The following is a 15,308-nucleotide window of genomic DNA, read 5'->3' on the forward strand; positions in this document are numbered from 1 at the left end:
GTGTCAATCTGATGCCATAACAGTCTTGGGACTTGGGGCTGGGACTTGATTCCAGGCTGGAGCCCTCGCCGCTCCCCACCCCCCACTATGGTAGCAAGGTGCTTACCAAATGACAGGAATTCACCCTGGATAGGTCACTGCCTCACGACAGCTATACAGACCCACCGTGACAAAGCTCTGTCCTCTGTATCCACTTCTCTGGCCACAGTGGCTATGGTCAAAGTTCCCTGGTATTCTGGCACATCTACCCCCTGAGACGCCGGCATCCCATATCAGAGTTCTTGGTCAAGTCCCAGCTGCTCCACTTCCCATCCAGCTCCCTGCCAATGCACCTGGGAAAGCAGTGGAAGATGGCGCAAGTGCTTGGGCCGCTGCCACTCCTGTGGGAGACCCAGGTGGAGTTCCTGGCTCCTGGCTTCCACCTGGCCTGGCTTTGGCCTGGTCCAGCCCCAGCCATTATAGCCATTTGGGGAGTGAACCAGTGGATGGAAGATCTCTCTTTCCTGGTCTTTCTTTCATTTTTTAAGATTTTTTATTTATTTATTTGGCAGGTAGAGTTACAGACAGTGAGAGAGAGAGAGAGAGAAAGGTCTTCCTTCCATTGGTTCACCCCGCCAAAGTGGCTGGCACTGTGCCGATCCAAAGCCAGGAGCCAGGCACTTCCTCCTGGTCTCCCATGCAGGTGCAGGGGCCCAAGCACTTGGGCCATCCTCCACTGCCCTCTCGGGCCACAGCAGAGAGCTGGCCTGGAAGAGGAGCAACCGGATCTAGAACCCGGCACCCATATGGGATACCAGTGCCACAGGTGGAGGATTAGCCAAGTGAGCCACGGCGCCGGGCCCCTCTTTCCTGGTCTTTCAAATAAAAAGAAAGAAAACCAACCAAAGTGGCGTGGAGCGTGGGGTCGCTTGTTAAGCAGCTGAGCAGCATCCCAGTCCTGACCCTGCTCTGCTAGTGCCATGGGCCATGCAGCCATGGTTTCTGGACTTTTACCCAAATCGTCTCTCTTCCTCCTTTCTCTTGTTTTAAAAATTATTTTATCGGGGCCGGAACTGTGGCGGGTAAAGCTGCCACCTGCATTGCTGGCATCCCCTATGGGTGCCAGTTCAAGTCTTGGCTGCTCCACTTCCAATCCAGCTCTCTACTATGGCCTTGGAAGATGGCCCAAGTCCTTGGGCCCTTGCACCTGCGTGGGAGACTCAGAAGTTTCTGGCTCCTGGCTTCAGATCGGCCCAGCTCCAGCTGTTGCGGCTATTTGGGGAGTGAACCAGCAGCTGGAAGACCTTTCTCTCTCTCTCTGCCTTTCCTCTCTCTGTGTAACTCTGAATTTCAAATAAAGAAATCTTTAAGAAATTACTTTATCGTTTCTTTTTCTCCTTTATCTTAAAAAAAGTGATTTATTTATTTGAAAGGCACAGTGACAGAGAAGGGGAGAGATCTTCTACCTGCAGGTTCACTCCCCAAATGGCCACAACAACCAGGGCTGGACCAGGCAGAAGCCAGGAGCCAGGAACTCCATCCCGGTCTCCCACATGGGTCCAGGAGCTCAATCACTTGAGCCATCATCCCCTGCCTCCCCGGGTGCACTAGTGAACTGGATCAGAAGCACAGCAGCCTGGACTTGAACCAGCACTTCATACGGGTTCCAAGCAGCCCCACTGGTGGCTTACGCCACCGCACCTCAAGGCCTGCCCCTCATCGTTCAAGTGGATCCTAGACTGATTGCCGCCAATCACTAGGTCGCGTTCTAGCACAGGGGCAGAGGAATGGGCAGTAGCTCTCCCGTGCTTCCTCCAGTTCTGCAAGACCCTGCCTCTCTGGTGAACACAGATGGCGCTGGTTGGGGAACAGGGACTATGGTGAAAAACCACTCAGGGTAGACTCAGAGGTTAGCATTTAGTGCAGCACCAGACGCTGTTCTCCTCAGAGTGCCTGGGTTTGAGTCCAGCTCCACTTTTTTTTTTTTTTTTTTTTACAGGCAGAGTGGACAGTGAGAGAGAGACAGAGAGAAAGGTCTTCCTTTTGCCGTTGGTTCACCCTCCAATGGCCGCCGCTGCAGCCGGCGCACCGCACTGATCTGATGGCAGGAGCCAGGAGCCAGGTGCTTTTCCTGGTCTCCCATGGGGTGCAGGGCCCAAGCACCTGGGCCATCCTCCACTGCACTCCCAGGCCACAGCAGAGAGCTGGCCTGGAAGAGGGGCAACCGGGACAGAATCCGGCACCCCGACCGGGACTAGAACCCGGTGTGCCGGCGCCGCAAGGTGGAGGATTAGCCTATTGAGCCACGGCGCCGGCTTTTTTTTTTTTTTTTTTTTTTAACAATTCATTTACTTGAGATGCATAGTTACAGAGAGAGGGGTCTTCCATTGGCTGTTTCATTCCCCAAATGGCTGCAACGGCCAGAGGCGAGCCAATCCGAAGCCAGGAGCTTCTTCTGGGTCTTCCAGGTCTCCACATGGGTGGCAGGGGCCCAAGCACTTGGGTCATCTTCTACTGCTTTCTCAAGCCATCAGCAGGGAGCTGGATCAGAAGTGGGGCAGCCAGGACTTGAACCGGCGTCCATATGGGATGCTAGAGCTGCAGGCAGAGGCTTAACCTACTACGCCACAGCGCCAGCCCCCTCCGGCTCCACTTCTGAACCAGCTTTCCCTGCTAACGCACACCTGGGGAGGCAGCAGGTATAGCTGGGTCTCTGCCTCCACAGGGGATACGCAGAGCAAGTCTGGGCTCCAGCTCTGGGCCCAGCTGCTGCAGGGCAAAGCAGCAGATGGGAGACCTTTGTTTCTCTCTCTCTGCCTTTTCTATATCCCTTATTGGAGGTCTGGTTTGAGACCCAGCTACTCTGCTTCCAATCTAGCTTCCCGCTAATGCACCCGGGAAGTAGGTGATGGCTCAAGTACTTGAGTTCCTGCCACCCAGATGGGAGATCCAGATGGAATTCCTGGCTCTGGGCTTCAGCCTGGCCCGGTCCCAGCTGTTGCAGCCTTTTAGAGAATGAACCAGTGGATGGAAGATCTCTTTCACTTCATCTTTCAAATAAATGAATACATTACAAAAAAAAAAAAAAATCAAAAAGCTAGGCCAGCATGGTGTCAGTTTTGCATCCCAAGACAGGGTGGCCCTGAACTGGAAGGACCAAGTGATTGGAGACCTGGAGGTCAGCCAGCCAGAAGCTAAGGAGCCAACTCCCAATCACAGCCAAGCAGTGCTGGCACCTGGGAAACAGGGACAGGTGCAAAGCCCTGCACCTAACTGAAACTAGGAAGAGGGGTGAGATGCGGCCTTGAGCTCCAGCCTGGGCCACCCATCAGCCACGGGACTCCCCTATCAGGAGAAACTGCCAACACTGGGCTGCACCATGCCCAAGCCTGGCCTCCTGGCCCACGTGGAGGTGTGCAAGGTATCAGGGGTACCAGGGTGGGCCTTCTCCTCACACCCCTGCCCATCAACACCTGCCCATCATTTTGATGTCTCTATAGCTCGATTTGCCTGCTCTTGAGAACAAAACGGAGCTACAAATGGGCTCGCTTTCATTTCTAGACTCTTGGTGCAACGTCTTTGAGGTCCATCAATGTTGGAGCATGGATCAGCGGTTTGTTCATTGCGGTGTGGACACTGGGGTCACTTCCAGGTTGTTCTGGCCCTAAGTTCTCTCCAGAAACCTCCATTATTCACATATTCCAGTCCCACAGGCGTCTGAAGTGCCATCCTTGCCTTTCTGTTTCAGGTTAGACAGCTCCTATTAACCCAGCTTCAAGTTCCCTAGTCCTGGCCTCCGATGTGGTCGGTCTCTAACCATGATGCACATTTTCTCCTTTAGTTTTGTTACAAAACCCATCCAGTGAGTTTGTAATTTGAGAGCTACTTTTCAGTTCAATATGCTCCTTTGATGCCTTTTTAATAGCTTCCAATTCTCCTTAAATTCCCCATATTTGCATCTATTTTGTGTATCTTTCTTCTCTAACATAATAACCATAATTATTTAGAAGTCCTGGGACTGGCATTGTGGCGCAGGTTAAGCTGATGCCTATAATGCTAGAATCCCCTATGAGCACCAGTTTGCACCCCAGCTGCCCCACTTCCAATCCAGCTCCCTGCTAATGCACCTGGGAAAGCAGTGGAAGGCCCAGAGCTTGAGCCCCTGCCATCTCTATGGGAGACTCACATACAGTTCCAGGCTCCTGGCTTCCACCTGGGCCAGGCTGTTGTGCCCACTTGGGGACTGAATCAGCAGATAGATCTCTGTCTCTCTCTATATATGTCATTCTGCATTTAAAATAAATTTTTTAAAGATAATATTTTATTTATTTGAAAGGCAGAGTAACAGAGAGAGAGAGAGATCTTCCATCTGCTGGTTCACTCCCCTAATGGCCACAACAGCCAGGCGCCAGGAGCCAGACTGTAGCCAGGAGCTTCTTCTAGGTCTTCTATGTGGGTGCAGGACCCAAGCACTCAGGCCATTGTCCACTGCTTTCCCAGGTACATCAGCAGGGAGCTGGGTGGGAAGTGGAGCATCTGGGACTCAAACTGCAGTCCATATGAGATGCCAGTGTTGCAGGTGGCAGCTCTACCCGCTACACCACAGCACTGGCCCCTCAAATAAAGTTTTTAAATACATCAAATAAAATCCTGTCTGCCAACTCCAATACCTGGATCATCTGTGGGTCTGCTTCTAGTGTTCATTTTTTCCCTTGTGTATCAGCCCCATCTTCCCTCCTCCGCACTTTTTTTGGACAAGGGTTATGGTTTTGAGTTCTGTGTCACATATCGGATACAAAAGGATACAGGCTTCACACTCACTCCCGGCCCCTCCCCCCCCCCCCCCACCTGGAAGCCAGCCTCCTCTCTCAATGCCACAGGACTATGAGGCCTGTTCTGCCCGGCCAGAGCAGTAGTGCCCGGTCTCCTGCACTGCCCAGGGAACTTAGCGAAGTCCCACGGGGAAGCCTGCTCTGCACCAGCTCCTGGACATCTGGATCCACAGTGCAGCTCCTGCAACCACCAGAAGCCGCTCACTTCTCTCTGCCCCTAGTGAGTTGCCACGCTCGGGCCAGGACTGCGCCCCAGCCAGGTTCCCCTGCAAGGCACCGGCCACCTACCGCTAGTTCATTCCTTGTCACATGCATCTGGATTTCCACTACCACTCTCCATCCTCCTCCTACACTTGGGTTCTTTTCATCTCATTGGCTTTTCCTAGCTGTCGCCACGGGCGGGGGCAGTGGCCGGGATGGTTCATTGGTTCTGCTTTCTGTCACTTGCACCCAAGCCAGGATCCCTGAACTTGCGCGGGCGGGTGACGGCCGGAGCGCCACCCGGGTTCTCCCAGTCTCTGCTTTCGTAACCTCCTCGTCTCAGAGCCCTTCTCTGTTGCTGCTGGGAAGGTTGTAGATGACTTGGTAGACAGCAGCCGGCCTCAGGGGGAGGCGCCAAGGGGGCTGCCCACCCGCCCCCACTGTCCAGGAGCCTCGCCTGGAGATAAACTCCTTAGAAAAGCATTTTCCTCCACTTCAGCCCCGGGAGTCTCCTTGGAGTGAGCCCCTTAACTCTCCCTGACTTTCAAGCAAACAGCCGTGCATCGGCTGCTCGCCAGCATCTCACGCCATTGACTTCACACCCCTCGCGCCAGCCCCTGCCTCCATCTGGGCTTCCAGACTCTTCCACCCACACTTGACATCCACAGGCACCGTCTCCAGGCTCAGCAGCCACCCCGTGGCTCTGCTCCTCTTCCTGGGATCCTGTTTCAGGGGCCGACACTGCCATCTGGTCAAAGCCCAGAGCTCATCCCCCTCGCTCGCCCCCGTGTCTTCCCATCCAACGGCTACCAGCTCGGTCAGCTCTGCGGTCCTTCCCCACGACCACCGTGCAGGCCCCTCCTGCCCTCCGAGGCAGAGCACAGGCTGAGAGCACTGGCTGGGCACACGTGGCTTTATTATTTCTGCTGAAGAGGAAGCCGAGGCAGGTGCAGGGCAGCGGGCGGGCGTCCGGAGTTTGGGACGGTGAACCGCCGTGTGATCCGGAGCTGCTCGGGAGGTTCGCGTTCGCCTGCAGCGCCCCCTGGCTTGAGGAGGGGGCGCGGCCTCACCGATGCCGCCTGCGGATGCTTTGCAGCTCCTGGTATATGGTGCTGAAGTTGGGCCGCTGCCCGGGCTCATGGGCCCAGCACTGCTCCATGAGCCTGAACACGGCGTCAGGGCACAGCTCTGGGCAGGGCAGGCGGCCCCCTGTGAAGATAGGCACATTGCGCCAGGCGTGAAGACAGGGTCTGGGGGGACGGCCAGAGCCTCGGGCAGCCAAAGAACAGCTTCAAAAAACCCACAAGGCTCCCCTGACGCCACTCTGGTCCCTCTAAGACCCCAGGGACAGAGGCCTGGGTCCTAACCCCAGGCACCCCAGGTCCAGGTACTGCTGGCTAGCTGCAGGCTGCGGGAGCTGTGCCGGCCTCACTGTTTCCATCAACCCCCACCTCACAAGGCACGAAGAGTGAATCAAATCATCAGGGATAGCTACCGAGTGGTTCTCCACTCCGCCCCGGGGACAGGAAGAGGCCCAGGCAGGGGCCAAGGAGCAGGGCTTGGCCCCGGCTGCTGCTGCCACCTCACCCTTTTCCACAAACTCCCGGGTCTGCTGGTTGCTGAGGTTGGGGTACGGGGAGGCCCCCAGGCTGAAGGTCTCCCATAGCAGGATGCCAAAGCTCCACACGTCACTCTCCGAGGAGTAGCGGCCTACAGGGCGGGCAAGGCCTGCGTGAGAGGCCGTGCGGGCCTGGGGCCCGGCCCTGTCAGCCCCCCCGGGGGGGGAGGGGAGGAAGGGGGGAGGAGAGGGAGGAGGGGGAAGAGGAGCAGGAGGAGGAGGAAGGCCTGGTTCTGTACCATAGTTAAGGGCCTCGGGAGCCGTCCACTTCACGGGCACCTGTCTGAGGCCGCCCGAGGCTGCGTAGATCCCGTCGGCTTCCTCCCGGGACATCCCAAAGTCGCTGATCTTCAGGACATGCTTCTCCGTCACCAGGCAGTTGCGAGCAGCCAGGTCCCTGAGCAGAGCAGGGCGGGGGTACTGGGCCTGGGCTGCTCCTCGCCCCCGGGGTGGGGGGGCACTCCTGGTCTCTCAGGAGAGGCGGCCCCCACCTCCGGAGCTGCCGGCTCACCGATGGATGCAGCACTTGCTCTCCAGGTACTCCATGCCCGCCGCCGCGTCGCCCACCATCTGCAGCAGAGTCTTCACCCGCAGGCGGCCTCCCTCCGTCCGGAGGAAGGTCAGGAAGTCGCCCCCTGGGGAGGGGGGTGGGTGGGGCGCTCGCTGAGCCGCCTGGCGGGGCTGAGCCCCCCACATCCACCCCGCCCTGGAGGTCAGGCCCCTGGGCTCACCCTGCACGAGCTCCATAACGATGTAGATGGGCTGCTTCTGGGTGCAGACGCCAATGAGGCGCACGATGTTGGGGTGGCTGTACTGCTTCAGGATCCTGGGAGCGGGGAGCGCTGCTGTTTAGATGCCCCACCCCCCTTCCCGGGAGCCCAGGGCAGCCCGTGGGGAGACAGAGTGTGACCTTAGCGGGGGCCCAGGCAGCCTTTACCTTGGCCTTGGGGGTGGGGATGGGTGCTGCAGGGTGGGTAGGGGGGCGAGGGTGGCGCTCGAGGATGAAATGACACCACCCAAGCCACGTGCATTAGGCTGGGCCACTCAGAGGAAGCCCCGTGGCCCTGGAGCCTGGGGTGGCCGTGAACTTGACGGCTCACCTCGCTTCCTGCAGAAACTTGGCCTTGAGGTCGGGCGGGAGGGTCTCACGGCAGGACTTCACGGCCACCAGGGTGTTGTCAGCTCGCAGGCGGCCGCTGAACACTTCCCCGAAGTTCCCCTGAAAGGGTCCTGGGCTCCTACCAAGGCCTCCGCCAGGCGGCCACCTTTTCCTCTGCTCCCGGGCTTGGCTGCCTCATCCCCGCCAGCACGGGGCCCGGGCAGGGACCTTCACCTGAGACGCCATGCTCACTCAGAGAAGTGACGTTCAAGATCGCAAAGTCACCTCCCTTCTGTCTAACAGAGGAGGTGGCAGGGGTAGTGCTGGGGCCTGGGGCTGGGGGAGCTGGCGGCACAGCCGCCCCCTGGCGGGTCTGGGGCAGGGGGTCTTCCCTGTTTCCTGGAGGACAGTGGGTGGCGGGGGCTGGGCAGCGAGGAAGGAACAGGACTAGGGAGGGCAGGGCTCAGGGGTGACCCATGGGCTGCAAGGAAGCAAGGTCGGAGGGCGCGGCAGGTGCGGGGAGGCTCGGCGCAGGCGCACTCACCCGCCCGATCTGCTCACCCAGCACCAGGTCCTCGTGCTTCAGCACCCACTTGTCCTGGGGAGGAGGAAGCGTTCGGGGTCAGCGAGGAGAAGGGACGCTGGACTGGACCTGCACCAGCTGCCCACTGCCGCCCACTGCCGTCGCAAAATCCTCTGTTCCCTGGAGCCAGCACGTGCGGGGCTTCTAACAGGGCGTGCGAGGACCACGCCCCGCTGGCTGCCTGGACCAGGCCCCGCATGTGTGGCTCCCAGAGTGACAGCGGCCTTGACGGGTCACCCTGCACCCTGCATGGAGACGGGGACCTGGAAGGCCCTTCCTGCTCTGATCTTGGGTGGGCCTGACCCGCACCCTGCCCCCACCGCACCGCAGGCAGCCCAGGCCCGGCGCAGGCTCACCTTGGGCACGGCCCTGCGCAGGACCACACCACTCTTCTTGGTCAGGGGCTGCTGGGATCGCAGCAGATGGTCGATGAGCAAGGGGATGCTGGGAAAACCGTCCCCTTCCAGTCGGTACAGGTTCTGTGGGGCGGGGCGCCTGGGGTCAGCAGCCTCCGTGGCTGAGAGCGAGGGGCAGAGGGCAGGAAAGGCACAGGCCTCCCCGGGATTCCCACTCTCAGGGGACACGGCCTCTTGGCCCCCGGTGTGGAGAGGGCGAGGCCTGGAGGGCCCACTCACGTCCGAGGACTGGATGATGAAGTGGCGGGGCAGGCCGTCCCACAGCACCGACAGCACGGCCTCCTGCTTGCCCTGGCTCTCCCGCACCAGGAAGTCCCCGCAGTGCGTCAGCAGCTCAGCCACCTCGGCCCGTGGGATGGCCCCGTGGTACCACAGCTGCTCGTGGAGCGGCTTCTGCACCTCAGGGACGAGCTGCAGCGGTGGCGGGAGCTGGCGGGGACAGGGGAGGGATGAGTGGGGGGGTGGGGGGGTGGCTCAGCCACGGGGCCAGCAAGGGGTCTCTCGCTCCCGTCCCTTACACACTCTGTCCTCACAACCACCTGTGGGCCATTCAGGCCGGACGCAGGCCCCCTGGAGCAGGCGGTAGCCTGGCCTAGGCGGGCTCTGGGCAGAACTGGCACGGGGACCCCTGGTTGGCTGACCCCAAACCTTGTCCTGCAAGCCATGGGCTGCCCACTGCTGGAGCGGGAAGGCCGGGGGTTGACCAAGGCTGCGCTGGTCCCTGCAGTGCATGGGAGTTGGGGGGAAAGGGGTGCACAAGAGTAGCAGGGCAAGGAGTCTCTCTAGGGTGCCACACTGACTAAGCCCACAGGCCACGCAGGGAGGGGGTTAGCAAGTCCCAGCCTGCCCCCCCCGGGGTGGGGGAGGGGAGGGATGGGCAGAGGTGCAGCCCCACGTTGGGTGGGTGCCACTCACCGAGAACTTGGGGCGGAAGATTCCCGAGATGTGAGTCCTAAGGATCTCCAGCGTGGGCGTCCTGCCCCCCTCTCGCTCCTGCTCCTGAGGCCAGGGATAGACGTCAGCGGGTGGCCAGGCTTGGGGAGGGGGCGGGCGGCGGGCGCAGCGGCAGCGGCGGCGGCTCACCGAGGACGACGTGGAGTGGCGATCGTCCTGCAGGAGCAGCACAGGCGGGGGCTCGCCGGGGCCCAGCTGCTCCAGCTTGGCCTGTAGCAGCTCCTGCTGCGCCTGCAGCTTGGCCTGGGTGCACAGTGCTCCCTGTAGCCCCTGCAGCGCCTCCTGCAGCGCCTGCTTCTTGCCCAACAGTTGTACCCTGCAGGTGGGGGCTGGGATGAGAGAGGGGCTGGGGAGGGCAGGAAAGAGGCAGGTGGGTGCTGGCGGGGAGAGGGGAAGCCCACTTACCGGGCCCGGGGGTGTGTGTTCTGTTCCTCCTCCTGGAGCTCACGCTGTAACTGAGTGACCACCTCCTGCCGGCTCAGCACCACCTGGCTGGCCGTAGCCAGCTCATCTGTCACCGAGGTCAATCTGAGGCCGAGAGAAATGCAGCGTTGGAGCCGTGGCCCGCAGAGGCAGCCCCGTGTGCTCAGCCCCGGCCACGTTAGCCCCGGGGTATGCCAGGCCCCCGCCCCGGCCCGGCGCCCGGCTACCACCCACGTGTGCTGCACGCTCTCCACGGTCAGCTCGTTCAGCTGCAGCTCCCCGGGCTCCAGCTGCTCGCCCTCCTCAAGGAGCGACTCGTCAAAGGTGACGCAGGGGGGGATGTCGGGGACGGACCTGTGTGGGGACAGTGCCCCCTCAGCGATGAGGCCAGCAGTCCCGGTGCCCGGCAGGCGTGAGGGGGCGGGCTTACCCATACTGTCGCAGGAAGCCTTGGTACTCGGCCTCGGGCTGGATGCGGGCGGCCGCTGCAGCCATCTCCCGGTGAATGGCCACCACTTCCTCCTGCACCAGGCTACTGATCTCCAGGTACTCCTGCAGGATTTCCTTCCTGTCCCCCAGAGACGGGACCACCGTCAGGGCTGGGCGGGCACGGCCGGCTCAGCCTGGACGCCGGGGCCACGGTCAGCGTTGTGGCTACGCTATCCCCAGCCTCACCTCCTGAGCCAGCCCCGCCCCCCAGGGGAATCTCCTCTGATGCACAAAATCACAAAATGCAGTCGCTGGAAGCCACAGAGGGAGCCACTGAGATGCGGGGCGTGAGGTCTGGTGTGCAGGAAGCGCTCAGCAAACGTGAGCGCCAACCCTCTCCCTGCACTGGGCAGCTGCAGGCCATCAACGTGCCGTGGACCCCCAGGTGCAGAGCGCTCAGTCCCAGCGCCAGCCTCGCATATTCATAGCCCCCCCCATCCAAAGGCCCCAGTGAACCTGTCTCAGACACCCCCACTTCCGCTAGCGGAAAGAGAACCCAACTCTCCGTCCATTCCCACAAGAGCCTCTCTCTGGCCTGCCTGCCTCGGTCCCTGCCGGCGGAGGCCTGTTCTGGTCCCATCATGCCACACTCCTGCTGCACCCACAGCCTAAGTCCTCACGTTGGCTGCTCCGGCTGCTCACGGGCCCTCTGGCACCCGGCGGCTCCCCGAGCCCACGCCCCACTCTGCCCTTCCCTTGCTCTGCAGAAATTCCGTTGCTAGCTCCGTACCCTCCGGCCTGGGGCCTGTGCACCTGCTGTCCCTCCTTCTGAAATAGTCTTCCTGTGGTTCCCTCTCGGGTTGCCCAGACCACCCCATTGCACCCAGAGCCTCCTCTCCTGGCCTCGCTTCCTCTTTCTCTGATGCCTGAGGACAAAGGTGTTTGCCTACGTTGTTCTCTGCAGAGCCTGGGAAAAATCCTGGGCTCAGGGGCCCCCGGGTGCAATAGAATCTGGATTGAAGCCCATTGGTTCCAGGCCTGCTCTCCCATAATCACACAACAGGCCAAGCGCTGTTACGGGGCGGGCTGGCGGGGCTGGCGGGGGAGGGCAGGGGCTGTGGCTTACAGGACGCGCGCCATCTCCTCGTGCAGGTCCTGCAGTGACTGCAACAGGCCGGGCAGCAGGAGCTGGTAGTGGTGTTGATGGTGCAGCTGGGCGGCCCGCACGCCCAGCACGTAGCGGTTGTGCTGGGCAAAGAGCTTCCACAGGCTGCGCACGTACTTGTCTTTGGCCTTGTCGCGGTCTTTGTCTGCCAGGTGGGACGAGGGCGGGTATGGGTGACAGCACACAGGCCTGCCCCGACCCCGTGCACAGGGCAGCAGGGGCCCGGGCTCTCCTTCCCGCTAGCAGGGAAAGCTGCAAACCTTTGCTGGCTTCCTGGTACTTGCGCCTGGCTTGGGCACTGTCCCGTGCCAGGGCTCGGTACTGGCTCTTCAGTTTCTCAATGTCCTGGCTGTGGGTCTGGGGGCAGAGAGAGAGAGAGAGAGGCCCGTGTGGAGAGGGGAGGCAGCTCTCCCAGCCAAGCAGGAAGCCTCTGCCTAGGGAGAAGTCCTACAAAGAACCTGCTTTGGAGGCAGGCAGCACCCCAGGCCGCGTAAGAAGACCAGAGTTGGCCGGCGCCGCGGCTCACTAGGCTAATCCTCCCCCTTGCGGCGCCGGCACACCGGGTTCTAGTCCCGGTCGGGGCCCCGGATTCTGTCCCGGTTGCCCCTCTTCCAGGCCAGCTCTCTGCTGTGGCCTGGGAGTGCAGTGGAGGATGGCCCAAGTCCTTGGGCCCTGCACCCCACGGGAGACCAGGAGAAGCACCTGGCTCCTGCCATCGGATCAGCGCGGTGCGCCAGCTGCAGCGCGCCGACCGCGGTGGCCATTGGAGGGTGAACCAACGGCAAAGGAAGACCTTTCTCTCTGTCTCTGTCTCTCACTGTCCACTCTGCCTGTCAAAAATAAATAAATTAAAAAAAAAAAAAAGACCAGAGTTAAGGACCGGCCCTGAGGGTGATGGCCAGGGGCCCTCCTTGGCCTGCCAGTGGCATCCTGGTGTTGGGCAGGGCCCACTTCCCATGCTGCACAGCCTCTGCAGTCACGCGGGGCTCCACACGCAGAGTGATCCCCAGGCCCCATTGCCGCCATCATGAAATTCTTTGTAATTTTTAACAAGGGACCTCCATTTTCATTTTGTGCTGGCCCCTACACGTGATCTTCCTGGTGGGGGCACCACAGACTTCCCAGCCCAGGGCTCCTGTTATACACAGGCAGACACCGGGCGCGCCCCAGTCCTCACCTCTCAACCTCAGTTTCCCCCTTCTGTAACAGCAAAACTCATAGCCTACATGGGTCTTTGGCTTCAAGGGGCACAGAGTTAGAGTATCTGAAGCTCTCAGGCCACAGGATCCTTGCTACAATGGCTCAGTTTCGCCACCGTGGCTCTACAGTGGTCACCGATGATACGAAAACACACAAAATTTGCTGTGGGAAAACTTTTCTCTCTAAAACCGGGCAGGCCCCTGAATTAGGCCATCTGGGATGCAGACAGACAGACACGGAACCTGACTGGCCACGGGGGGCCGCTGTGGGTCCATGGCAGGGGCCGGGCCCTGCCCCCTGCTGGTGGAAGGGGTGTGGCAGGGAGGCTGAGCAGTACACTTGAATGGGAGAACTCAGATAAACAGCCAAGGCCAAAGCCACGCAGCCTTGAGGGCGGCTATGGAGCACACGGGCTGGCTGACTTCACAGCGGGAGCACCCGGCCACCGGGAAGCCATGCTGCTGTCCGGCCTCTGGGGCCCGGGGAGCAGCCTGCCTTGGCCACAGCCACGCTGGCCCTCATCACTGCTCCCTCTCTCGGACCGCAGGAGGCGGAACTCACAAGAAGACCCTCCTCTCATCCTCACACACTCAGCACCAGAGCCCCAGAGAGGCCCTGCCCCAGGCCAGCCCCGTGCAGGGAGGAAGCTGCAGAGGGTGGGAGCAAGGCCCTTCCTGGCAGGGCCTGTGGTCAGGGAGTTCCACTTCCCCCCCTCGCCCTGCAAATCCAGGGGCTCCCGTGCACATCCCTCTCTGTTGGGCGTAGACAAGGGCTGAAGCCCAGGCCGCCACCCACCTTGGTGAGCTCCTGCTGCAGCTGCTGCCACTGCTCGCTGTAGGTCTTGCGCAGCTGCTGGCGCTCCCGGATCAGCAGGCTCAGCTTGCTCAGGGGCCCCGAGTTCAGATCCTCCGCATGCTGCCGCAGCAAGCGGCTGAGACCCTCGGTCTGGCTGGTGATCTCCGCCCAGGACTGCGGCACAGTATGCCGGAGGCAGGGACAGGGGGACAAGAGGGGGGACAATGGCTCTCATGCCCAGCGCCTGCCAAGGCTCCAAGCCCTCCAGAGGGCTCTGGGCGAGGAGGGAAGAACCCTGCAGAGGCCCACCTGGCTGATGGGGCTGTCGGGGCCCCGGCTCTGGCCCCCGCCGTCCTGTGTGGACATGTGGTGCAGCAGGCCAGCGTACTCCCTGTCACTCTTCACCCGCTGGGCCATCCACTTCCTCATGCCTTCCAGCAGGCGCAGCTCGGCCTCCTGCATCTGCTGGACAGCCCCGTGGCCCTGGGGGCTGCACAGCTCCGAAGAGAAGCCCATCGTGCCCTCCTGGGGACAGGGCAGAGGTGGTCACCCAGGGAAAGGCAGCCGTTGGACGAAGGGCGAGAGGCCGGGTCGGGGCTGCCGGGTTGGGAGGAGCTGCAGGCATGCAGGCGGGCCGGCAGGCGGGGGGGTGGGGGTGCAGGACCAGCCCTCGGTGCTCCCCAGGCCAACCCCAGCACCTGAGGTCCCTTTCCCGGGGCCTGGAATGGAACCAGCCTGGAGCCTCCCTCTGCGGCCCTTCTAACTCACGCCTGCCGCAGCCGCTGGCCCAGGCGGGAGCCCTAGCCGGCCCCCGCCCTTCTGCGGCCCCCACCCGCGCCCAGATCCCGCCTGCCACCCCCGCGCGCGCGCGCCTGGTTACCGCGCAAGCAGCTGCTCCTGGGCCGCCGCCACCGTCTCGGGCCCCTGCCGGACCCCCGGCCAGTTCCTGAATCCGCGCTTCCTCCTCGCGCGGTTTCGGTTGGCTCAGGCCCCTGGGCGGGCCCGGGAGGGGAAGGGGCGGGCGGGAGTGCCCCCCTGCTCCGCGCTGGGCGGCAGCAGCCCTGGCGGCCCCAAGGCCACGGAAACGGAAGGGAGGAGGGGGCCGGGAAAGAATGCTTGTGCGGAGAGCGCCCGGGAACACCGGGCGGCCCGGAAGAGGCAGGGGGTCGCTGGATTCCCCAGGAGGGCTCAGGCTCCATGTTCCATTTGAATAAAATTCCCAAGTACTTGTACGGGTCAAGGCCTGGCCCCTCCCCAGGGCCCCACGCCCTCCCCCCACCCCCCCAACAAGGCTTCTGTCCCAAGGGAAACCTGGGGGGAGTGCAAAGGTATGGAGTTCCCCAGGTGGGCCCCTCCCTCCCTCCCAGGCTCAGACTCCAGGTCAGTCCTGCCTAGAGGAAGTTGCTCCGCAACCTGGCGGAAACCAGGGTTTCAGCAGCCAAGTGCTGAGCCCCAGGCCCAAGGATCACTGCCCCCGTCCTGGCGGCAGTGCACCTGCCGCGTGTTGGAGACTGCTGTGGGCCCACCTACAGGCAGGTGGGACTCTTAGACGCGCCCACCAGGTCCCCAATCCCCATTCGGATCCCCAGCCCGAGCCAGGAAGAACAGCGCCAC

General features: G+C 61.7%; 1 protein-coding gene across 3 annotated transcripts; it reads right to left on the reverse strand.

The window, feature by feature from the left end:
* Positions 1-5,907: 5,907 nt before the first annotated feature.
* On the reverse strand, positions 5,908-14,748 carry FES (FES proto-oncogene, tyrosine kinase). 3 transcript variants are annotated; one of them, XM_051834217.2, is made up of 19 exons: positions 14,575-14,748; positions 14,004-14,219; positions 13,695-13,868; positions 11,960-12,056; positions 11,661-11,844; positions 10,536-10,673; positions 10,340-10,459; positions 10,088-10,210; positions 9,812-9,998; positions 9,644-9,727; positions 8,948-9,157; positions 8,669-8,791; positions 8,274-8,327; positions 7,731-7,849; positions 7,362-7,456; positions 7,142-7,265; positions 6,870-7,027; positions 6,600-6,722; positions 5,908-6,221 (listed from the first exon to the last, which is right to left on the reverse strand). In XM_051834217.2, exons 2-19 carry the CDS (start codon positions 14,208-14,210, stop codon positions 6,079-6,081), a joined length of 2,463 nt encoding a protein of 820 aa, XP_051690177.1. In that variant the 5' UTR covers positions 14,211-14,219; positions 14,575-14,748; the 3' UTR covers positions 5,908-6,078. The 3 variants fall into 3 exon arrangements, 2 of the variants coding, with proteins under 2 accessions (XP_051690177.1, XP_051690178.1); XM_051834218.2 differs by lacking the exon at positions 14,575-14,748 and adding an exon at positions 14,393-14,534; XR_016217634.1 differs by lacking the exons at positions 5,908-6,221; positions 6,600-6,722; positions 6,870-7,027; positions 7,142-7,265 and having other exon boundaries at positions 9,812-9,838; positions 14,575-14,747.
* Between the last annotated feature and the right edge of the window lie 560 nt (positions 14,749-15,308).

This window comes from Oryctolagus cuniculus, chromosome 12 (genome assembly GCF_051225735.1).
Source record: "Oryctolagus cuniculus isolate XC-2025 breed Fujian yellow rabbit chromosome 12, ASM5122573v1, whole genome shotgun sequence".
NCBI classification, from domain to species: domain Eukaryota; kingdom Metazoa; phylum Chordata; class Mammalia; order Lagomorpha; family Leporidae; genus Oryctolagus; species Oryctolagus cuniculus.

Excerpts from the sequence above, each read along its gene's own strand:
- FES (XM_051834217.2), bottom strand. The coding sequence starts at position 14,210 with ATGGGCTTCTCTTCGGAGCTGTGCAGCCCCCAGGGCCACGGGGCTGTC. Across the intron at positions 10,211-10,339 it reads GTGGAGAGCGTGCAGCACAC|ATTGACCTCGGTGACAGATG; the intron begins GTGGGTGGTAGC and ends TCTCGGCCTCAG. Across the intron at positions 9,728-9,811 it reads GCCACTCCACGTCGTCCTCG|GAGCAGGAGCGAGAGGGGGG; the intron begins GTGAGCCGCCGC and ends CCCTGGCCTCAG.